Genomic DNA, 26,009 nt, shown 5'->3' with positions numbered 1-26,009 from the left:
ATGAGAATCTGGCACCAGTAACTGGCACATCTAGCTACTGGATCATGTTATTCCTGGGAACCTGAAATTCTACAAATCCTAAATTGCTTATTCTAGCAGTCTCCTACTTTAGGCACAATTTTGTTCTGTAAACAGGCTCTTGGGATCTATTACTCTGCATCTAAAGTTTGTTTTAGAATGATAGGCTCCTGTGCAACTGCCAAAATGCATGATGCTCACCGTAGCAGAGATAAAGGTGGGCCTGGGGAGAGCCTGTCATGCCTGTCAGATCAGACCCATTTCTGGCTTTGCTCCTTGTTCTTGCAGGCTTATGGTTGTAATGAAGTACAAAAGCATAGTGCGGAAAACTGGAAACAATCCCAGATCTCTTCAGTGACTGGATAAATGAACTGTAGTACATCCATAAATGGACTACTATTCAGTAATGAATATTAGCAAACTTGATACCTGTTGCAACAGGGATGAACCTGCAGCAACAGGGATGAATGAAGCCACACCCCAAATGCTACATATATGATTCCATTTATATGACATTCTGAAGAAGGTAAAATTAGACAGGTACTAAGAAAAGATCGGTGGTTATCAGAAGTTGGGGTCTGGAGGAAGTATTGACTACATAGGAGCAAGAATGAGGAATTTTGGGGATAATGGAACTGTTTTGTATTTCTGTCAGAGTGGTTACATGACTGTATGCACATATCAACACTCATAGAACTGTACACCATTCTACTGTGCATAACTGAAAGGTAAATACAATAAGAAAGTCAGGATAGTGGCTTCTTTTGCAGTAAGAAGTAGGAACTAGGAGTGAGCTGAGGGGGTGGCAGTGCCTGGGGTGCTGGTCATGTTCTATTTTCTGAGCTTCAAGGTGGTTACATGGGAGATGTTGGTTTGTAATAATTCAATGAGGCATATGTTTTTATATATTATATTTCAATAAAAAGTAAACAAGAGATGGTGAGAGAGAATTCCAACCTTCACTGTCCCCTAGTCTCCTCCCCCTAATTCTTGCTGTATTTATTTACTACCACTTTAGGTAACAGAAGCCACTAGAAAAACCCTAGTGTTGAAACTCTCCCTGGTAAGGTTTTGTACTTGTTCCTAAAAGTCTCGAACAATGATACCAGGTTACTTGACCACCAATTCTGTTCACAGTGCTGTTTGGCAGACCAAGATTTGTTTTGCCAGTTCTCAGGTTAACTGTATTTGGGGGTGGGATGCAGAAAGAGCTGGTAGTAGTAGGAAGTGAATGAGAAACTAGTCAATGAGTAGTAGTGACTGTTTTATTCTTCAATTGAAAGAAAATATATCGGATCAGGGCAATTTAAGGTTTTCCGGACATGTCTCTCAAAAATTAATATTCCAGAGAATTGCTATAACTGCAGGGTCTAACGCTGTAGAGACGTCTGAGAATGGGTTATGAAATCTTGATGCCTTCCAGTTCCATGTTTGAGTTACAATAGGTCACAGTCACAGCATCTCTGACAAAAAGATGGGAATCCTTAGAAGATGAGTAAAGCATGATTATGTTGTTGTTCAGTTGCTCGGTCAAGTCTCTTTGAGATCCCATGGACTGCAGCGTAACAGGCTTCCCTGTCCTTCACCATCTCCCAGAGCTTGCTCAAACTCATGTCCATTGAGTCGGTGATGCCATCCAACCATCTCATCCTCTGTCGTCCCCTTCTCCTCCTGCCTTCAGTCTTTCCCAGCAACAGAGGGTCTTTTCTAATGAGTCAGCTCTTTGCATCAGGTGGCCAAAGTATTGGAGTTTCAGCTTCACCATCAGTCCTTCCAATGAATATTCAGGATTGATTACCTTTAGGATTGACTGGTTGGATCTCCCTGCAGTCCAAGAGACTCTCAAGAGTCTTCTCCAACACCACAGTTCAAAAGTATCAATTCCTTGGTGCTCAGCCTTCTTTATGGTCTGATGCTCACATCCATATGTGACTACTGGAAAAACTATAGCTTTGACTAGACGGACCTTTTTTGGCAAAATAATGTCTGTTTTTAATGTGCCATCTAGGACGGTCATAGCTTTTCTTCCAAGGTGCAAGCATCTTTTAATTTCATGGCTGCAGTCACCATCTGCAGTAATTTTGGAGCCCAAGAAAATAGTCTGTCACAGAGACTGACTAAAATGAAAATAATTTTGTAACTAAAAGTCTGTCAGAATTTATAGGGATGTAGAATGGCGGACCATGTTCTTCTTTCTCAGTCTTCTGCACCATAAACACACCCCAGAGCAAGGGAAAGAACAGACATTTAGAGTCAAGTATCAGATGCTGTGATTAGTGTCTTATACACACTGCTTTATTTAACCCTTATTAACAACGCTGCAAAGAAGTCAATCAATTCTCACTTAAAATATAGCAAAATGAAGGCTCAAGTTAATCTTTATACAAAGGGAATTGGAACAAATCCAGGCTTCTAATTCCAAGGAAAACGGAACTAATTTTAAAGGGCCCCTTTTATTTGTAATCTTACTGATTCTCAAAATATCTCCGTTTCACAGATAAGTAAACAGAAAGAGGGATGAGATGACTTGCCCAACTAATGTTACATAACCAGTAAGTGGCAGAGCTGTCATTCAAGTCAAGCTCTGATTCCATCGCCCACATTCTTCATATTATAGTCTTCTGCTGCCAAAGCCAATGAGAGCTATACTGTGCAATTCTGGAGTGAGATAAACAGAGTCTTCAATATTGGACTAAACCATCTAAACTTGGGTCAGAAAAGTGACATTTGTGTTCTGATATCTTTTAAATTCATCCACCTCAATAAAATCTCAAGCTCACTGATACTTTCTTTTAATCAGTAATTCAAATTTTGAGGCACTGAATAGCCCACTTAATTAAGCTCACAGCAAAGGGAAGAAAAGGACCTAGAATGGGAGAAAAACAACTGTTCCAGGAGCCAGGAGTTACGGGTTCTAAACCTGGCTTTGTCCCTGGCTGCAGCACAACTTTGATTAAGACACAGGGATCTCTGGCTTCTGTTTCACCACCTGTAAATCAAGAGTATTCAAGGCAGAATCTCAGAATGTGACTGTTTAGTACTTTGGAAAACAAAATTTCCACACCAGTGAAGTCCCCAAATTGCCGTGTTCAGCAGGTGTGTTCTGACCAGTGCTTTCTGCTTGAAGCTCGCTCCATCATTTTTTGAAGAGCCCTGCACAGATATGGAATAGCAAAGCAACCAGAGACGTGTAGTCATATTTAAGAGGTACTTTTATTTTGCCAAATTAAGGGTATTAAGGTGCATACTGGGCTACCCAAGTGGTGCAGTGGTAAAGAATCTGCCTGCCAGTGCAGGAGACACAAGAGATTTGAGTTCGATCCCTGGGTCGGGAAGATCCCCTGTTCAGAGAAGCCTGGTGGGTTACAGTTGCTGGGGTCGCAAAGAGTCAGATATGGCTGAGCAACTGAGAACAGCATAAGGAACATAATATAAATATGGAATATTTCATAAAAGATTCAAAATAGTAGTATTCCCTGTGTATTAGAATAGTGGACTTGTCCCCTAATGAATAGTGTTCCATTTTTAATCCTAAAGAGGTTCTTTGCCAATATGACAGTGCTAGGGCTTACTTGTTTGCCAGAAATAGTCCTTTCAGCTGTGATGGGAATGACTTATTCTATGTGTCTGTCCTTACTTACTGTGTGACTCTGGGCAAGGACCTTCATCTAAGTCTATCTTTATCTTTAAAGAGACAATAACATAACATAATTTAAGTTATAATGCCTTACACAGTAGGGGCTGAAAAATGAGGCAGCCTAGTATATCAGAAAAAAACCTGCAGCAGAGAAACTGATACGGATACCCAGCACTGCCATTTACTAGCTAAGTTAAGTTTGGCAAAGTGATTCTGCTTAAGCCTTAGAGTGGGGCCAGTAACTTGTATCTTCTTTAAAAAATTAAATGATACTACACTAAAGTGGCTGTTGCATAGTAGTACTAAGCAATTAGTACTTTTATTAATAATTCTATACAATCTAGAAAGGTCCACAAAAGTTAGTATCCTCTTACAAAAAAAAATCACTTAACAAGGACATTCATACATTAAAGCAATACATTTTAACATATAAATGGCATCATTTTATAACCTTCTGATATTTTACATTTGACCAGTAAATGCTGCAAAATGGCTTAGGCTGGGTCCTGCTATAAGGTGATTTCTGGGGCTCTGGAGATCATATGACAACAGTAGTCTTCTGATATATTTATATTTGGTAACAACTTACTATATTCAGCATATAACACCTACGGTATATATTTCAATGTGTTGCTGCTGCTGCTAACTCGCTTCAGTCGTGTCCGACTCTGTGCGACCCCATAGACAGCAGCACACCAGGCTCCCCCGTCCCTGGGATTCTCCAGGCAAGAACACTGGAGTGGGCTGCCATTTCCTTCTCCAATGCATGAAAGCGAAAAGTGAAAGTGAAGTCGCTCAGTCGTGTCTGACTCTTAGCGACCCCATGGACTGCAGCCTACCAGGCTCCTCCGTCCATGGGAGTTTCCAGGTAAGAGTACTGGAGTGGGGTGCCATTGCCTTCTCCATTCAATGTGTTAACATATTCAATTCCAAAATCTATAGAAGAAATTTGATTGGGTTGCCTAACAATTCTTGAATTCTGTTTACAAATTATGTGATGCCCCAAATTATCCCCCAAAATGCTAGCTTGTAATATTTTTTTTTCTTTCAGAATACAAGACACATTTAACATACAGATTTTACAATAAAGTTTATTAGCTGTTCTCCTCTTTCTCATAAATGGAATGGATAACGTTGATAATTCTTTACAAACCAGTATGCATTTGTTTAAGAAACTGTAATGAGGAGGCTGTCAAAAACACATATTCAATAAACAACTCCAAAAAAAAAGCCATGGGAAGCCAAACAGTATTATAAAAGACCAGAGAAATTGAATTCTGAAATTGTTATCTACTTTTTACTAAAATTTCTTAATTGCTCACCATGAAGATCTGTGCAACTCTACGGCAGAGCAGCTACAAGAGATGAAAGGTGTGCAGTCTGAGGGGAAAACACTCATACACATGAGGCTTTTGCCTATTAATAAAGGAGAACTGGAAAGAGGTGCAGACCAAATCCAAACCCAATGACAAGAACAACAGTAACAACAAAAAACCACCCCCCTGAAAAAACACTCCCCACAAAAAACCAACCAGGAACCATCTGAAAACTTTTACAGAAAAGAGGAGAACATGCTCATGTTTTTACTTATAACCTAATTTCCCTAAAGGTTTCTTTCCACACCACCATACTCATTTTCACTTCACATGATTAAGGAAGATAAAGTCTAATCAATTAATATTTAATTTAAAAACCAAACAAAAAGAGTAGGTGGCAAAAGAAAATAATATATTTTAAATATACATATATATGTTTGTGTGTGTGTGCAACTATGTAAAGAAAATAATTCCCATAGTTACAGAGTTTAAAGAAAGTTTTATATATATTTATATATATATACTTTATTATAACAAAATAGTCAGTTATTGTGGGTAAAATATTCATTAAAATCTGACCCCTAAGAATGCATTTAAAGTTTTAGACTATGTATTGGACTTCTTTCCCACTGCCATAATGATTACTACATCACCACTGTAATGTCTGTTTTGTATTTATGTCCATGAAATCTTCCAACCTTATGTGTAAAAGGTGAGCTCCCCGAGCACCTAAACATGGCCTCAATTCAGAAAATGTGATGATCATTATGTAGGAACAACTTTTGTAAGACACTATAAATAGTGTTGCACAAGTAGATTAAAAACATTTAAACACTGTTATTCCTAGCAAATCTACTGGGAGAAAAAAAACAAACTTCAAATAATAAAAGACTTTAAGAAGAAAGCTTATGAAAAATGAATATCCCTTGTGAAATTATTAGTTAACTCAGATATTAATTTTGAAATTAAGAAACATATATTTTCATTATTTGTCTGTATGAAATATTTGCTTTGATAACAGAGTCAATTGAGAAAAGGACTTGAGAATTAACATATTGGCCAAACCATGCTATTAAAGTTAAGTGTGCATTGTTGCTCAAAATTTACTAAATCATTGACTAAAACCACTTTTCTTTCATTTATATTGAAATTTGGAAAGAATGTATATAAAGCTTTTCTGAAAATCTCTTAAGGTTACTTTCCCTTAAACATTAAGGAATTTTACCACAATTACCCAGTCTCCTGAAATCCTATTAATAGCTGGTCAGGCCATTCCATCTTCAGCTATGAAAAATGGCCACAAACCAATAGTGACATGAAATAATACAGATGGTACAACTTGAGGGAGACACAAAGACATCAAAAATAAGTGCAACTGCAGACCATGATGAGTGGGATATGATTCAACAAGAAAGAAGTAATGAAGACAGACTTGAGAAGGAAAGGGCAAAGAAGTGTTGAAGAAAACGAGACTGTGGAAAAGAGAAACAGAGAAACATCAGTCCTCATAACTTTTCTTTTGCTGGAACCCAAATGTAAGGACCAGACTGTTCTTCTATGATCTGCTTCACTTGGTTGTAAATGTCTTCCAGCGTATCTCCCTGTACAATAGCTATAATGATAGAAACAGAATCAGAAACCTCCATTAATTGCTTATCTTCACCATTACAATTATATGTAAAATAATTAGAAACACTTATTCAGGAAGAAATACTGTTTATGTAGTAACTAGTAAAAAGCTCATTTTATTAATTTTCCTATTTGTAAAATAGAAAACATTTTATTTCAAGTTTATCAAAAAGCAAGATTTGGTGATTTTTACTTTGTGCATTTGGGAAACAGACACTGAAGTAATCAGAGGCAAAAGAACAGCTATTTGCAACTTACTCTTAAATGTTTCATAAAAAAGTACAAATGTGGTAAAATGTTAGCGCTGGTGGAACATGAGTATATGGTAAGTGCTGGTACTATTCTTGTGATTTTTCTGTTAAGTCTGAAATTATTAAAAAATCCTTAACAAAAAAATATTGGGCTACAATTCCATGATACTTAACGGTACTTATTAATAATATGAACACCAAATATAAGCGAATCATTATTTCAAGCAAATAATTAACAACAAAAACTTACCCTAAGATACCTAAGGAATAACTTGAATAAAATGTGGGAATTGAATTTGGGAACTGCTATCTACTCTTCTCTTTCTAAACAAATATCTTAAAAATGGATCAAAATTTATAAAGGATAAGAGAAAAATCAGTATCATAAGAAGAAATCAACTCTGAATGTTTCCCTCTGGTCAGTATGAATTATTCTTGCATATGCTATCTTTATCAACAACCTAAGATATACTAAATTTCAAGATTCTTCATCACCACAACCTAGATTAGATGAATTATTCTGAAAATGATAGCACTTATTATTACTACTGGTAATTGTGGACATAGTTCAAAATTCATTTGAATGAGTCAGTTCTTATGGCCCCAAAGCAAAATTCTAACATACAAGCATCTACACGTTATGCCAACCTGTGAAATGTTCAGTAAATTCTTGTTCCAGTTTCATGGCTCTCTCAAACGTCTTTCTGGCTTGTTCTTCTGTCAGACGCTTATTCATTTCCCTAGGCAAATAAATTTAGAAATTAATAATTACTATAATACTTTCGAAAAAGGTGACAAAGGAGAGAAGACACATATAAAATCATGAAAAGCTGAGGTCTGTTGAGAACTGTAATGTAATAGCAAACTATATTCAGTCACTGACCATGTAGCTTTGTATCTGGAATGACAGAAGGGTTTCAACACTTTCTTGCATTAGTTAGGACAGCCAAAAAAACCCAAACATTAATTTGTCAGTTTTGACTTTGATGAAAATCTCATATTAAAATATGACTTACTGATCTACTTACCAATTTATAAGGTAGTAAAGGGGATACATGAACACATTAAATAATACCATGAGAAGGCAATCAGCAAAACAGTCTGGGTGAAACTACAGAGTAAGTGAGTTGGTTTCTTCAACAAAGAAACAGAAAAAAGGAAAAGATGGGAGGGAGAATCTGTAGATCAAAAGACTTAACAAACTGTCATGAATTGGAACGTGATTCAAACAAACTGAAAAAACATAAACTTAAGGAACAAGAAAATATGAACTATCTGATGCTATCAAGGAATTATTGTTTCAGTGTGACATCACAGTGATGTTTTTAACAAGGAATTTTACCTTTCAAATACATATAAAGATGTATGGATGAAATCATATAATGTCTGGGATTTGTTTCAAAATAATCTGGAGTGGAGGGTTAAGGAGGTGTTGGGATAGATAAACAAGATTAGTGGTAGTTGCTAATTATATTACAGCTGGATGATGGATATATGAAAGTTTGTTCCCAACTTAAGAGAGAAAGCTTTCAATGTTTCACCTTCAAATATGACATTTGCTTTGATATTCTGTAGATGACTTTCATCAGATTAAGGAAAATTCCCTTTTATTCATAGTTTACAAAATGTTTCTGTCATGAATAAATGTTAATTTTACCAAATGCTTTTTTTACATTAAAGTGATCTTTTTTACTGTTTTTTTGGGGGTGGGGTGGGCCTGTGCTGTGCAGCTTGTGGGATCTTAATTCCCCAGCCAGGGACTGAAACTGAACCTGGGTCACCACAGGAAATCACCAAGGTCCTAATCACTAGACTGCCAGGGGAATTCCTGTAAATTTGTTAATGTGGTACACTACACTGACTTTTTAAAAAACTGAAGTATTGCTGATTTAAAATGCTCTTAGTTTTAGGTGCAGAGCAAAGTGATTCTGTTTTATCTATCTATATGTGTACATATATTCTTTTCATATATATATATTATATATACTTTTCCAGATTCTCTTCCATTTTATGTTATTACAAGATACTAAATATAGTTCTCTGTGATGTATAGTAGGTCCTTGGCGTTTATCTATTTTATATATAGTAGTGTGTATCTATTAATCCCTCAATTCCTAATTCATTTTCCCATCTCCCCTTTGGTGGTAATCATGTTTGTTTTCTATAATACACTGATTTTTAAAAATTACTTTAAAAATTGTGGTAAAGGGGCTTCTCTGGTGGTTCAGATGGTAAAGAATCCACCTGCAATGCAGGAGACCCAGGTTGGATCTCTGGGTCCAATATCATACGGTAATCTGATTTTTAGTACGTTGAGAAAGTCCCATACTATTTTCTACAGCAGCGGCACCATTTTATATTCCCACCTACATAAGAGTTCCAGTTTTTCCACATCCTTGGCAGCATTTATTTTCTGCTTTTTGACAGTAGCCATCCTAATGGGTGTGAGGTGGTATGTCACTGTAGTTTTGATTTGCATTTCCCTAGTGATTAGTGATGCCAGGCATCTTTTAATGTGTTTACTGGCCATTTGTTTATCTTTCCTCTTTGAAGAAATATCTATTCAAGTCCTATCCCCATTTTTTAATCAAGTTTTATGTTGTTGTTGAGTTTTAGTTTTCTATATATTCTGGATTTTAATCTGTTATCAGATCTATGATTTACAAATATTTTCTCCCATTCTATGGATTACCTTCTGTGGGTAGTGTTTTTTGATATAAAAAGCTTTAAGCAGTCACAAAGTCTAACCTCCCTTTTTTCTTTTGTTACCTGTGTCTTTGGTGTCATATCTAAGAAATCACTGCCAAATCCAATGTTGTGAAGCTTTTGTCCTATGTTTCCTTCTAAGAGTTTTACTGTCTTATGTTCAGGGCTTTGATCCATTTTTAGCTGACTTTTGAATGTAGTGTTAGGTAAGGGTCCACCTTCATTCTTTTACATGTGGATACGCAGCTTTCCTGGCATCATCTGTTGAACAGACTATCCTTTCTATTTTTTTTTTTTTCAAAGATTTTTGTTTGACACGGACCATTTTTAAAGTATTTACTGAATTTGTTACAATACTGCTTCTGCTTTATGTTTTGGTCTTTTAGCTACAAGGCGTGTGGGATCTTGGTTCTCCAACCAGGGACTGAACCTGCACCCCTGCACTGGCAGACGCTGACCCCTGAACAGTGCTGGGGTTAGGGATGCCAACCTCCACACAGTTGAAAATCTGTGTATAATTTAACAGTCAGCCCTCCTTATACTTGGTTCCTCCGTATCCATAGTTCCACATATACAGATTCAGTCATCTGTAGACTGAGTAGTACTGCAATATTTACTACTGAAAAAAGATCCATGTTTAAGCAGACCCACTGGAAGGACTGATCAATTCTTTGGCCACCTGATGCAAAGAGCTGACTCATTAGAAAAGACCCTGATGCTGGGAAAGATTGAAGGCAGGAGGTGAAGGGGACGGCAGAGGAAGAGATGATTGGATGGTATCACCGACTGGATGGACATGAGTTTGAGCAAGCTCTGGGAGTTGGTGAAGGACAGGGAAGCCTGGCGTGCTGCAGTCCATGGGGTGGCAATGAGTCGGACAGGACTGAACAACTGAACTGATGCAGTTCAAATCTGTGATGTTCAAGGGTGAACTGTAGTCACATCAGAGAAACTCTGCAAATCCAACTGTTGTCTAGGTGGGGAGATGGATTCCTGGTGCTTCCTACTCCAGCTTCTCTCTAGCTCTATCATGGATTAATCTCAAATGTGAATCTAGCCTTGCATTCCTTAAATAAACCCAACTTGGTTGTTATATTTTATCTTATAAAAACTGCTGGATTCAATTTGCTCATATTTTGGTAAGGATTTCTGCATCTATATTCACGGTAAGACTGGTATGTCAGTTTCATTTCTTGTGAAATCTCTGACAGATTTTGGTATTAAATTAATGCCTATAAAATTAGTTGAAGAATCTTTGTAAGACTACTATTGCTTCCTAGTTTTTGGTAGAATTCAGTTAAGTTCTCTTGGCTGAGTGTTTTATTTGTAGGAAGGCTTTCCATAATAGAGTTAAGTTCTTTAGTAATACAGGCCTAGATTTTCTTTTTTTCCTTTTCTATTTCTTCAGATCTTTTAAGGTATAATTCTCAAACACAGAAGACAAATACCATAAATGTATATCCTGATGAGTTTTCAGCAACTTATGCTTACCTGTATATCCAGTACCTAGATTGAGATAGAGAACATTACCTCGGCATCTAAGAATCTGAGTATCTTCACTCCAGTCACCAACCAACCCTCAAAGAGTAACCTCTATTTGATTTTTATAATGATTAAATTTGGGACCATGGAATATACATATACTTTTAGGTCTGGATTTTTTTTTTCACTCAAATTGTATTTATGAGATTCTTCTATACTTTTGTGTGTGGTTGGAGACTGTCTATTCCCATTAATGTAGAATATTTCATTGTGTGAATGTTATAATTCATGTATGTATGATGGGCATTTGGATAATTTCAAGTTTCTGGTTATTTAGTATAGTATTTCTGTCTAATCTAGTACTTGTCTTTGTAAACACATGTAAACATCTCTGTTGAGTGTATATCTAGAAATGAGACTTCTGGGTCCTAAGTAATGTATATGTTCAGCTTTAGGAGATACTGTAACCAGTTCACCAATGTGGATATACCAATTTAACTCCTACTGTGCCACTGAAGGTACAAAGCAAAGGTATAAATGTATCTTACTAATGGAGTAAACCTTTAACTTTTATGAATGTACCTCTTTATCTCTAGTAATACTTCTTACTTGAAGTATACTTTGAAAGTAGCATAAACCAGCTTTAATTTGTTGAGTTGTGTCCATGGTATATCCTTTTTCCCCCTTCTCTCTTCATAGACTAATAATTAAGTATGTCATATGACTGATGGGTTTTATAGCACACTTTCTCAAAATATGACACTTAGGTATAGTGAACATTTTAAGTTGAAGGGATGTGAAAAATGACAGGTGCAGGAGGGACTCTCTGACCTTTCTCTGAAGCAGGTCAAGAAGACCCTCATGTGAGAGGAGAGCTCCCTATATCTAAAGAAAAGCAGCATCCTTATCCCTGAAGACAGAGGGAAGCTGATAAGTTTCCACCAGGTTACTATTCTTAAGTTATATCCTCTGGTCCTATCATATTTCCCCATCATTCTCCAATCTTCATCTAACCTAGTATAAAAATGTTCAGATTTAACCATTTCTTTGGGTTTTCATTTCCTTATGAAGCGTCCTATGTGACCATAAAATGTAGATTTGCACACTTTTTTCCTGTTATTGTCTTTTGTTACAGAGGCCCAGCTGAGAACCTAGAGGAGTAAAAGGTAAAGATATTTTTCCTTTTCTACAAAAGCAACATATAGTTATTTATTTTTCATTCTTCTATTCTGACAATTTTTGTCTTTTAATTGGACCATTTAGGCTAGCATTTAATTAATTAAACATTTGGGTTAATTTATACTATCTTACTATCTGTATCCTTTTGCCCCACCTATATCATGTTTCTATTTGCTCATTCTTCTCTTTTAGTATTTATTTAAATTCTGTTTTTTGTGCTCTATTAGATAAACAGTTATATATTATTTGATTCTCTTAATGGTTTCCCAGAGCTGCACCACCTAATTAAGTAGGTACTAGATCCATGTGATTATTTAAACTTAAAAATTCCAATGTTATTTAATACGTAGTATATTAATGTTGATTAAGATAGTCAGCATCAAGAGTGCTTATTTAATCCTCACAACAACCCTCTAAGGTGGATATACTATTATTATCTGCATTTTACAGACAAAGGAATTGAGATGCAGGAAGGGTAAGTAAATTATCCAATCTAATAAGTAACAGAGACTGGATTTGTACTTAGAGGCTGTGCCTTAGGAATTTACACTTACATGATATTTTCCATGGATTTGGGTTTAATAAAAATGGAGACTGGGTATAGTTGTGCAATCTGTAATCTCTTTATGGCATTTCCAGACACATCAAGGATACAGTGTTTGCCCTAAAATAGAGGGGACAGAGAAGAAAAATAAGTGAACCAAGTATTTTCAATTGTATCACAAGTATATTTCCTAGAAGTACAAAATCTTAATTATGATATGTTTGGATTCTGTTCACTTTAAGCAAATCTGTCATTTCTCTTATGAGACAATGTATAATGACTATTATTAATTTTCCATTTTCAAATATTACATTTAAAAAGGAATAAAAATGCAGTTTCCACAGGCCAGTAATCTCTCAAAATGGCAACCAATATGGGATTGCTGTCTTTTATTTTGCTGAGAAAGGGTACTAAAATATATCCTAAGGTTACCATCTTGCCACAATCATCATTTTATATACAATGGAGAAAAGACAATCTCTTTAACAAGTGGTGCTGGGAAAACTGGTCAACCACTTGTAAAAGAATGAAACTAGAACACTTTCTAACACCATACACAAAAATAAACTCAAAATGGATTAAAGATCTAAACGTAAGACCATATAAAACTCCTAGAGGAAAACATAGGCAAAACACTCTCTGACATAAATCACAGCAGGATCCTCCATGACCCACCTCCCAGAATATTGGAAATAAAAGCAAAAATAAACAAATGGGACCTAATTAAAATTAAAAGCTTTTGCACAACAAAGGAAACTATAAGCAAGGTGAAAAGACAGCCTTCAGAATGGGAGAAAATAATAGCAAACGAAGCAACAGACAAACAATTAATCTCAAAAATATACAAGCAACTCCTGCAGCTGAATTCCTGAAAAATAAACGACCCAATCAAAAAATGGGCCAAAGAACTAAACAGACATTTCTCCAAAGAAGACATATAGATGGCTAACAAACACATGAAAAGATGCTCAACATCACTCATTATTAGAGAAATGCAAATCAAAACCACAATGAGGTACCATTTCACACCAGTCAGAACGGCTGCTATCCAAAAGTCTACAAGCAATAAATGCTGGGGAGGGTGTGGAGAAAAGGGAACCCTCTTACACTGTTGGTGGGAATGCAAACTAGTACAGCCACTATGGAGAACAGTGTGGAGATTCCTCAAAAAACTGGAAATAGAACTGCCATACGACCCAGCAATCCCACTGCTGGGCATACACACCGAGGAAACCAGAATTGAAAGAAACGCGTGTACCCCAATGTTCATCGCAGCACTGTTTGCAATAGCCAGGACATGGAAGCAACCTAGATATCTATCAGCAGACGAATGGATAAGGAAGCTGTGGTACATATACACAATGGAATATTACTCAGCCATTAAAATACATTTGAATCGGTTCTATTGAGATGGATGAAACTGGAGCCCATTATACAGAGTGAAATAAGCCAGAAAGAAAAACACCAATACAGTATACTAATGCATATATATGGAATTTGAAAGATGGTAACGATAACCCTATATGCGAGACAGAATAAGAGACACAGATGCATAGAACAGTCATGGACTCTGAGGAAAAAGGTGAGGGTGGGACGTTCTGGGAGAATAGTATTGAAACATGTATATTATCATATGTGAAACAGAACACCATTCCAGGTTCAATGCATGAGACAAATGCTCAGGGCTGGGGCAATGGAATGACCCAGAGGGCTGGGATGGGGAGGGAGGTGGGAGGGGGGTTCAGGATGGGGAACACATGTAAACCCATGGCTGATTCATGTCAATGTATGGCAAAAACCACTACAATATTGTAATTAGCCCCCAACTAAAATAAATAAATTTATTAAAAAAAAAAAACTGCAAAAAAAAAAAAACAATACATGATCAAACAAGAAGGTAAAAGCCTAAGATAAAGTTCAGTTCAGTTCAGTCGCTCAGTCGTGTCCAACTCTTTGCGACCCTATGAATCGCAGCACGCCAGGCCTCCCTGTCCATCACCAACTCCCGGAGTTTACCCAAACCCATGTCCATCGAGGCGGTGATGCCATCCAACCATCTCATCCTCTGTCGTCCCCTTCTCCTCCTGCCCCTAATCCTTCCCAGGATTAGGGTCTTTTCCAATGAGTCAACTCTTCATATGAGGTGGCCAAAGTATTGGAGTTTCAGCTTCAACATCAGTCCTTCCAATGAACACCCAGGACTGATCTCCTTTAGGATGGACTGGTTGGATCTCCTTGCAGTCCAAGGGACTCTCAAGAGTCTTCTGCAACACCACAGTTCAAAAGCATCAATTCTTTGGCGCTCAGCTTTCTTCACCGTCCAACCCTCACATCCATACATGACCACTTGAAAAACCATAGCCTTGACTAGACGTACCTTTGTTGGCAAAGTAATGTCTCTGCTTTTAAATATGCTATCTAGGTTGGTCATAACCTTCCTTCCAAGGAGTTAACGTCTTTTAATTTCATGGCTGCAATCACCATCAGCAGTGATTTTGGAGCCCCCAAAAATAAAGTCTGACACTGTTTCCACTGTTTCCCCATCTACTTCCCATGAAGTGATGGGACCAGATGCCATGATCTTAGTTTTCTGAATGTTGAGCTTTAAGCCAACTTTTGCACTCTCCTCTTTCACTTTCATCAAGAGGCTCTTTAGTTCTTCTTCACTTTCTGCCATAAGGGTGGTGTCATCTGCATATCTGAGGTTATTGATATTTCTTCCGGCAATCTTGATTCCAGCTTGTTTCTTCCAGCCCAGTGTTTCTCATGATGTACTCTGCATATAAGTTAAATAAGCAGGGTGACAATATACAGCCAGATGTACTCCTTTCCCAATTTGGAACCAGTCTGTTGTTCCATGTCCAGTTCTAACTGTTGCTCCTGACCTGCATACAGGTTTCTCAAGAGACAGGTCAGATGGTCTGGTATTCCCGTCTCTTTCAGAATTTTCCACAGTTTATTGTGATCCACACAGTCAAAGGCTTTGGCATAGTCAATAAAGCAGAAATAGATGTTTTTCTGGAACTCTCTTGCTTTTTCGATGATCCAGTAGATGTTGGCAATTTGATGTCTGGTTCCTCTGCCTTTTCTAAAACCAGCTTGAACATCTGGAAGTTCACGGTTCACGTATTGCTGAAGCCTGGCTTGGAGAATTTTGAGCTTCGCTTTACTAGCATGTGAGATGAGTGCAATTGTGCGGTAGTTTGAGCATTTTTTGGCATTGCCTTTCTTTGGGATTGGAATGAAAACTGACCTTTTCCAGTCCTGTGGCCACTGCTGAGTTTTCCAGATTTGCTGGCATATCGAGTGCAGCACTTTCACAGCATCATCTTTGAGGATTTGAAATAGCTCAACTGGAATTCCATCACCTCCACTAGCTTTGTTCGTAGTGATGCTTTCTTAAGCCCACTTGACTTCACATTCCAGGATGTCTGGCTCTAGGTGAGTGATCACACCATCGTGATTATCTGGGTTGTGAAGATCTTTTTTGTACATTTCTTCTGTGTATTCTTGCCACCTCTTCTTAATCTCTTCTGCTTCTGTTAGGTCCCTACCATTTCTGTCCTTTATCGAGCCCATCTTTGCATGAACTGTTCCCTTGGTATCTCTAATTTTCTTGAAGAGATCTCTAGTCTTTCCCATTCTGTTTTCCTCTGTTTCTTTGCATTGATCGCTGAGGAAGGCTTTCTTATCTCTCCTTGCTATTCTTTGGAACTCTGCATTCAGATGGGAATATCTTTCCTTTTCTCTTTTGCTTTTCGCTTCTCTTCTTTTCCCAGCTATTTGTAAGGCCTCCTCAGCCAGCCATTTTGCTTTTTTCCATTTCTTTTCCATGGGGATGGTCTTGATTCCTGTCAAGACTCTTTAAAACTGCATATATATTACCACTATCCTATGCTATTTTTCATCTTATTGGGGAGCAGTGAAAACTTGATCACAAACTAGAACATTTGAAAACCCCAGCTCTGAATTTAAGAAACTTTCCTGACTTATTTAAACTCACTGCCAAAGGCCATTAAGGTTTTTAGTAAAGAGGAGCATTTCCATGTTAAATAGGGTAGTACTTCTAATTTATCAAACAGATTTTATTATAACATTTCCCTGGTGGCTCACACAGTAAAGAATCTGCTTGCAGCGCGGGAGACCTGGGTTCGATCTGTGGGTTGGGAAGATCCCCAGAACTGAAATGGCAACCCATTCCAGTATTCTTGCCTGGAGAATCCCTGTGGACAGAGGAGCCTAGTGGGCTACAGTCCATGGGGTCACAAAGAGTCGAACATGACTGAAGTGACAGCACTAAAATCAGGTACTCCCCCATAATGCATCTTGTAATCTAAGGGCTTGAATCCAGTTCAATGAATGGTAACTTCAATTTAGTAGGAATATTTAAAATAAAAAAAAATTAATATTGTATGAATACTTCAAACACACAGAAAAGTAAATAGCAGACATACATGTACCCACCACCTGCTTTTATTCAATATTACTGTTTTACCTGATTTCTTAGAAATTAAAAAAATTTATACTGAAACATTAACATTATATCTTTTTTGCTTTATTTTATTCCTCTCTATATATGTACACAAATTGTAGACATAATAACTTCTTTACTCCTTACTTCCTGAACTCAATGACATCTCTTACATAACCACAGTACAATTTCAGTTGGGTCATCTAGTACTGTTTACAGCAAAAGGAAAAAAAAAATTCTTGCTCTAGGGCCCAGTCCTGGACCACACATTGCATTTAGTTGTAATGTGTCTTTAATCTCTGTCAAGCTGGCACAATTCTTTAGTCTCTTTCATGATCTTGGTATTTCTATAGTACTGAATATTTTTTTCAAAGAATACACCTCAACCTGGGTTTGCCTAATGTTTCTCATCAAATGGCAGGTACACATTTTTGGCAGCAATAGCACAGAAATGATGTTGCATCTTTCTCAGTCCATCATATCAGGAAGCATATGATGTCTACTAGTGATTTTAATATATTTTTTTTAGTGATGTTAATTTGGTTGTGCTGGGTCTCTGTTGCTGTGTGCAGGTATTTTTTTCCTCTAGTTGTGGCGATCGGGGCCGCTCTTCATAATGGTGCTTGGGCTTCTCACTGCAGTGGCTCTTCCTGTGTCAGAGCTCTGCAGCTCTGGAGGCGCTACTGTATGGGCTCAGTAGCTGTGGCATGCAGGCTTAGTTTACCCCATGGCATGGATCTTCCCAGTCCAAGGATCGAATACATGTCTCTTGCATTGGCAGACGGATTCCTAACCACAAGACCACCAGGGAAATCCTGATGCTAATTCTGATCACTTTTTAAAGGTTTTGTCTGCCAGATTTCACCACTGTAAGACTATTTCCCTTTTATAATTGGTAGTATTTTGGGGAAGGATATGTTGAAACTATGTAAATATCCTGTTTCTCATCAGATAGTAATTAATTCACTCAATAATTTAGCATACACTGGTGACTCTTGCCTTAAATAATTATTATGGTAATTGTCAAGAGAGATCTAACTCCATTACTCCCTCTAAATTTATTAGTAGACATTAATAATGTAAGGTAAAGCTTCCCTTCCATCCACTTATTTATTTATTCATGTATTTACTTATACCATTGTGAACTCTTAGATTCTTATTCTCTGTGTTACAATAAGCTATTATCATTTTAATATTCTAATTTTTCCAAACTTGGCCACTGGGGGACTTTACAGGTTGACTTTCGTGTCTTTATGGGATACTTGTATCATTCTTTAAGCACTTCCTTAGTTTTCTGGCATAGCAAAATGTTCTAGGCTCATCTTGTACTTTTCCAGTGGAATCAGCCATGATTCTAATGAGTTCTGGATCTTTTTAATGGAGGATAGTATTTAGAAAACAAGATCTAAGCAGTAGATATTACTGAGTCACCATTTTTAGGCCTTCTTTATGGACAGAGCAAGAAAATATATACACACATTTGTATTTTCTATATCTACTACATTAAGATGTATGGATTTACATTCGTATCTCTAATTCCAATCCAATTATCACAGTTGATTCTCTCCTTACCTTATTTCTAAAATCCATGCATTGACAGTGAGAAATCTAGCTCCCATGAACTGTAAATATATTATTTGCTCAACTCTAAAACATATATTAGTTTCAGACCTATTATCCCAAACCACTCTGAAAAACAAACCTCCTAATTAGAAGAGTTCAGTATTTGTTCACAGGTTTTCCGTCTTTAGCCTATCTTCAAGGATTATTGGGATTAAGACTTTTCGCCTTCCCTTCCCCTCTTCAATGAAGTTATTTGAAAATTAATTTAAAAATAACTATTTGAAATATAGTTAGATTAGATTTAGTTTGTTCATATATCATTCTGCTCTCTCCTATCTTCTCTTTTTATTTTTTGAATATACAAAATGTTAACATAGTGCTGAAGTCAAAATCATACAAAAACGTATACTTGGAGAATTGCTACACCTCCACCCATTATTTCTCAATCCCTATCTCTCATCCTTTCCATCCTCCCTCTGTAGGTAACTCATCTCAGGCTTGATTTATCATTAAAAAAATTTTTTTTAATCTTAGTTCTGTGTGAATTATTTATATCTTTTATCTATTTTCTGTTAGATTTTGGTCTCTAATCCCTCAGTTTTTAAGTATGTTTAATATTTTGGGAATATCACCCCTTGGCTTGCAGACTTTTTATCAGTTGTTTTGTGACATTGGTAATGGAACAACAGACTGGTTCCAAATAGGAAAAGGAGTACATCAAGGCTGTATATTGTCACCGTGCTTATTTAACTTATATGCAGAGTACATCATGAGAAATGCTGGGCTGGAAGAAACAGAAGCTGGAATCAAGATTGCTGCAAGAAGTATCAATAAGCTCAGATATACAGATGACACCACCCTTATGGCAGAAAGTGAAGAAGAACTAAAGAGCCTCTTGATGAAAGTGAAAGAGGAGAGTGAAAAAGTTGGCTTAAAGCTCAACATTCAGAAAACTAAGATCATGGCACCCGGTCCCATCACTTCATGGCAGATAGATGGGGAAACAGTGGAAACAGTAGCTGACTTTATTCTTCTGGGCTCCAAAATCACTGCAGATGGTGACTGCAGCCATGAAATTAAAAGACGCTTACTCCTTGGAAGGAAAGTTATGACCAACCTAGACAGCATATTAAAAAGCAGAGACATTACTTTGCAAACAAAGGTTCGTCTAGTCAGGGCTATGGTTTTTCCAGTGGTCATGTACTGATGTGAGAGTTGGACTATAAAGAAAGCTGAGCACTGAAGAATTGATGCTTTTGAACTGTGGTGTTGGAAAAGACTCTTGAGAGTCCCTTGGACTGCAAGGAGATCCAACCAGTCCATCCTAAAGGAGATCGGTCCTGGGTGTCCATTGGAGGGACTGATGTTGAAGCTGAAACTCCAATACTTTGGCCACCTGATGTTAAGAGCTGACTCATTTGAAAAAGATCCTGATGCTGGGAAAGATTGAAGGCAGGAGGAGAAGGGGAGGACAGAGGATGAGATGGCTGGATGGCATCACCGACTCAATGGACATGGGTTTGGGTGGACTTAGGGAGTTATTGATGGACAGGGAGGCCTGGCATGCTGCAGTTCATGGGGTCGCAAAGAGTTGGACACGACTGAGCGACTGAACTGAACTGAACTGAATGGTGTTTTATATTAGTTTTTGGAAAAATTTCTTTGCAAGCCAAAGTCTTTTTATTTTCCTATGGTCAAAATTTATCAGTCTTTTATTGCATCTGAATTTTGACTTATGGTTAAAAAGTCTTTTCTATGCCCAGGTTTTATTTTCTTCTTTCTATTATTGTTGCTTTGTCTCTAAGTTGTGTCTGATTCTTTTGCAACCCCATGGAACTGCAGCCTGCCAGTCTCCTCTGTCCATGGGATTTCCCAAGCAAGAACACTGGAGCTGCTTGCCATTTTCTTCTCTAGGGGATCTTCCGGACCCAGGGATCAAACCCATGTTTCCTGAATGGCAGGTGGGTTGTTTACCACTGAGCAACCAGGGAAGCCTGTCAACTTTATTAGAGCCAATTTTTGCATATGGTGTGAAGTAGCTTTTCTTCAGTTGTTCTAACTCTATTTATTAAAAAGTCCATTATTAAAAGCCCCAGTGACTTGAGATTGCACCTTTATCATATACTGTATTTTCATATGTATTTGGGTCTTTCCTGGATTTTCTTTTCTTTGGATCTACTCATCTCTTTGTCCAATTCATTGGCCATGAGCACACTTTTTTAGTTAAGAAGACTTTATAGCATCCTTTAATATCTGGTAGGGCTAGAATCTCTTGTAGCTTTTCTTTTTGTGTTGTCCTGACTTCTCATACAAACTTCAATTCAATTTCTTCAACTTCATAAAAAAGCTGGTAGTCATTTTTTATCGGGATTGTGTTCATATATAAATTAGCTTAGAACTGGCAGCTTTATAATGTTGAATTGTCATAGCTAAGAACAAGGGATGTCTTTCCATTTGTTCAAGTCTAACACTCTTCTAGGAGTGTTTTACAGATTTCCTCATATAAGTCAGAATATTTCTCATTAAGTTCACCAAGTATTTTACATTCTATTTCCTATATTATAAATATGGTTTTCTCTATCATCTTCTGGGTACTATTCATGTAAAACCTATTAATCTCTGCAAATTAATTTTATAAGCTACCTTACTCTAGCTTTTTTATGTCTTTGATTTTATAGTCTTTAATTTTATAGTGAATTTATATTTTATAAAATAAATTTTATAATAGATTTTTTATGGTGTATTCTTGCCTGGAGAATCCTGTGGACAGAGGGACCTGGTGGACTGCTGTCCATAGGGTCGCACAGAGTTGGACACTACTGAGGCGACTTAGCATTCATGCCTGCATTGGAGAAGGAAATGGCAACCCACTCCAGTGTTCTTGCCTGGAGAATCCCAGGGACGGAGGAGCCTGGTGGGCTGCTGTCTATGGGGTTGCACAGAGTCGGACACAACTGAAGCGACTTAGCAGCAGCAGCAGCAGGAATACTATAATATCTGAAAACAGAGACAGTTTTCTTTCCAATTATTATGCCTCTGATTGATCTGTATTGTGTAATAGCACTGACAATACCTTGAGTAGTAGTAGAGATGGACATCCTTGCTTTCCTCCTCATCATAATGGCACTGTCTCAGTGTTTTTCCCATTAAGGATTAACAATCCATTCATCTCAATCTTTTTCCTTTTTCTCTTTAAAAAATAATAATCTCTATGTTTTTGAGATTTCTTCCTCCAGGCAGAGGTACTGAATTTTACCAAATGCTTTTCAGGCATCTATGAATATATTTTTTTCTCTTTAGATCTGTTAATGTGATAGATTACATTAATGGATTTCTTAATATTGAGCTGGCTTTAAATAGCTTTAATTCCACTTGGTCATGGTATATTACTTTTGCAATGTGGTACTGGATTCTGTTTATTAAAATATTTAATACTTCTGTATTAATATTTATCAGTAACATTGATCTGTAATTTTCACTGTGTTCATCAGGTTTAGATATCAATATTAGATTTGCTTCATAAAAAGAATGCTCTTGAATGGTATTTACAGAGCTTTAGGATGATCTAACCTTTCAAGATTTGTTAAAATTCCCCCATGAAGTCATCTGGACCTGATGCTTTTTGTGGGATAGTTCCTTGATTACTTGCTCTATTTCTTCTAAAGACTTTTTCTTCTATAACTCTTTTCATCCCTAATAGACCAATTTTTGTAAACTGTATTTTTCCAGGAAATTATCTATCTCAACCAAGTTTTGAATTTTATTTACATAAAGAAATGCAACGTATGATTTCATACTATTTCAGGTGGCTCAGTGGTAAAGAATCCACCTGCCAATGCAGGAGATGCAAGAGACATGGATTTGATCCCTGGGTTGGGAAGATCTCCTGGAGTAGGAAATGGCAACCCACTCCAGGATTCTTGCTTGGAAAATTCCACAGATAGCAGAACCTGGCGGGCTATAGTCCATGCGTTCGCAAACAGTTGGATGTGACTGAGCATGTACGCACACAAGCTATGGAATAGGAAAACAACCAGAGACAATGTAGTCACATTTAAGAGGTACTTCTATTTTAGCCAAATTAAGGGTATTAAGGAGCATACTGGGCTACCCAGCTGGTGCAGTAGTAAAAAATCTGCCTGTCAATATAGGAGATGCAAAATATGTGGGTTTGATCTCTGGGTTGGGAAGATCCCCCTGGAGTAGGAAAGGGCAACTCACAATACTGTATAAGTACAATATTATAGAAGTTTCTGGTATAAAACATAGTGATTCACACATTTTAAGGGTTATATTCTATTTATAGTTATTATATTCCTTGTGCTGTACTATATCTCCTCATAGTTTATTTTATACCTATGCCTGTTTTTAAGTTAATGAAAACATAAAATACATTTATAAAAACACAAAATATGTATCAATAAACTATATAAGCTGTTTTATGTTAATTAAAGTTTATATAAATAGTGTCATCCTGTATATACCTTTTACAACTTCATTGACTTACAATTTTGAGATTTATTAATGTGGCTACACACAATTAGTGGATATTCTAGTTTATTCACTTTAGCTGCTGCATCCTTCTGCATGAATAAATAATTATTCATTCTCCTTTGCTGAGTCTAACTTTTCACTACTGTAAAGTTCTACTATGCATATCATTACACATACTTAGATATCAAGACCTCTACTTAGATATCAAAAAGTAGAATTTCTGAGTCACAGGTTTTACACATTTATTTGGTATTGCCAAATTATTCTCAAATGAAGTTCTATTAATTTTACCCCCATTAACAATATCTAATAAGATTTTCTATTTTCCCAAATTCCTGCCATCACTAAATGTGTCCATTTTTATGATTTTTAAAACTAATTAGAATTAGCTCTAATTATTAGTTCAAATTAAGAATTAATTTTTGTCTAGTTTTAGTACCAGGAGCAACTCACACTTATCTTGAACATCTGGTTCATTTTTATTGATACATTGCTGATCTTAGCTTCTTAATTATGCTAGATGTTGGAAAGCTAGTGCTAATCAAAAGGTCAATCTCTAGCAAATGCACAGGACCTCAAAATAATCACCCCCACCTCTTTCAGAGGGGGCTTCCCGAGTGGCTCAGTGGTAAAGAATCCACCTGTGAATGCAGAAGTTGCAGGAGACGCAGGTTTGATCCCTGGGTCAGGAAGATTCCTTGGAGGAAGAAATGGGAGCCCACTCCAGTACTCTTGCCTAGAAAAATTCCACGGACAGAGGAGCCAGGCGGGCTGCAGTCCATAGGGTCGCAAAGAGTTGGACATGACTGAGCACGCATGACACAGGCCTCTTAGGAGAGACTTATGTTATCATTTCTATTCTAATTTTCCTAGTTGATCTTTTTTTTTTTTTTTTTGAGTGTCAGGGCCTGGGTTTCACCTCCCCACACAGAGGAGCGGGCACTGAGCTAAGGCCCCTGGTGGCTCTGGGTGCCAAATCTCACCTGTGGCCATGGCCAAAGTCAAAGGTGATTTTCAACCAAAGTTGACTGTTGATCTTCTTAAGCTACTTTATCTTACATATTTTTCTAAAATTAACCTAAAAGTTAATATTTAGTTGAATAAATTCATAACATTGCTTAAACTAATCAATGCTGCAACATGCACCTACATTTTTTTTTCAAAAACACGAATTAAAAGTTTCTACCTCATCATTCTTTCATACTGTCAAAGGTGTATCTGATTAGAAACTTCATTTTGAGATCACTTTGATACTTACCTTTTCTGCTACTTCTCGCACAGACTGAACACTTGTTCCATACAGATGGTTATTATACTGGCCGGCTTCAATGAATTTATGTTCCTGGATATCTTTTTCCATTTGCTCTCTTGAAGTCACAAAATGATAATCTCTTCCATCCACCTCATAATCTCGTTTTGGTCTAGTTGTATCTTTAATAGAAAAGAACTTGAAGTGTTTAATATTAAAAGGCACAACAAATCCATTTGCTACTTGAAGAACTGTTTTGTAAAGTTCAATATAACAGAGATTGAAAGTGACAATAATATGGAGGATGGAGGAATAACTAATAAAGTAAATATACACCACTAAAAAATGGTAATGTGTTACCACATCACTCTACTTAGCCCCCAAATTGTATGCAATTATTTTATATTGTTAGATTAATCATGTTTCTGTTATGGATTGTGATTATAATTATCTTTTATTTTTTATCTGGTTATTGACTGTGAAGACTGATAAACACCTTTTACTATTGTGATTACATAACTATTATTCACTTAATACCACTGTATTATGACTGGTCAACAGAAAATAACAGAATTCTATATCACTAAAACTACCATTTAACAGAAACCCATGTAATTACTTTTTAAAATCCAGATGGGTATTGGAATTTTCTGAAAAATACAAATGTTCAGGTATTGCTTTTTTCCTTCAAGGCTCCAGTTGCGCTTTTATTGAGCATCCATGTTTAAAAACAACTGGACTATACGATGATTTTTTACCTTTATCTAGTTTGTTCACTTTTTCTATTTCATATTCAGTACTCCCATTTCATTTAGTTTGTTTTCCAATTTTTCCATGTCTTTTCTTGTTGTTCTTCTTTCTCAAGACTTTATCAAGTGTAGTAGAAAAGCTTTTGTACACACACACATATATATAAATAATATGGTACATATAATATATATATATTAGAAAACTTATGAATTTTTGCCTAGCTGAAAAATTTATGACATTTTAATTCCACTTGTGTGACTTAGTATGATTAAGAATGCTATATTTCTAATTTATATTCTCTCAAAAGTTGATATAATTCCATGTATTTTGGCATCTAATATTAGAAAGCATATTAAAAAGCAGAGACATTACTTTGCCAACAAAAGTCCATCTAGTCAAGGCTATGGTTTTTCCAGCAGTCATGTATGGATGTGAGAGTTGGACTGTGAAGAAAGCTGAGCGCCAAAGAATTGATGCTTTTGAACTGTGGTGTTGGGGAAGACTCTTGAGAGTCCCTTGGACTGCAAGGAGATCCAATTAGTCCATCCTAAAGGAGATCAGCCTTGGGTGTTCATTGGAGGGACTGATGTTGAAGCTGAAACTCCAATACTTTGGCCACCTGATGCGAAGAGCTGATTCATTTGAAAAGACCCTGATGTTGGGAAAGATTGACGATGGGAGGAGAAGGGGATGACAGATGAGATGGTTGGATGGCATCAC

At 36.8% G+C, this 26,009-nt stretch overlaps 1 protein-coding gene and 1 non-coding gene across 19 annotated transcripts in view; both read right to left on the bottom strand.

Annotated features, from left to right (window-relative positions):
* Positions 1 to 5,928: 5,928 nt before the first annotated feature.
* Positions 5,929 to 26,009, bottom strand: part of DLG1 (discs large MAGUK scaffold protein 1) — a 261,526-nt gene continuing 241,445 nt past the window's right edge. For all 18 annotated transcript variants that reach the window (XM_081571476.1, XM_081571481.1, XM_081571470.1 and 15 more), the window contains 4 exons: positions 24,549 to 24,721; positions 12,773 to 12,882; positions 7,500 to 7,591; positions 5,929 to 6,583 (listed from right to left, as the gene is read on the bottom strand). In XM_081571476.1, coding sequence (XP_081427602.1) covers positions 6,477 to 6,583; positions 7,500 to 7,591; positions 12,773 to 12,882; positions 24,549 to 24,721 — 482 coding nt within the window. In that variant the 3' untranslated portion in view covers positions 5,929 to 6,476. The remainder of the gene's footprint in view (positions 6,584 to 7,499; positions 7,592 to 12,772; positions 12,883 to 24,548; positions 24,722 to 26,009) is intronic.
* LOC145540075 (small nucleolar RNA ACA64) lies at positions 24,187 to 24,313 on the bottom strand. The gene has a single exon (XR_014078202.1). It is a non-coding gene; the product is annotated as a small nucleolar RNA ACA64 (small nucleolar RNA).

The sequence above is a fragment of the Giraffa tippelskirchi genome, chromosome 2 (assembly GCF_054371585.1).
Source record: "Giraffa tippelskirchi isolate mGirTip1 chromosome 2, T2T-mGirTip1v1.2.pri, whole genome shotgun sequence".
Classification (NCBI taxonomy): domain Eukaryota; kingdom Metazoa; phylum Chordata; class Mammalia; order Artiodactyla; family Giraffidae; genus Giraffa; species Giraffa tippelskirchi.
This window is presented reverse-complemented; position numbering and strand designations above follow the sequence as displayed.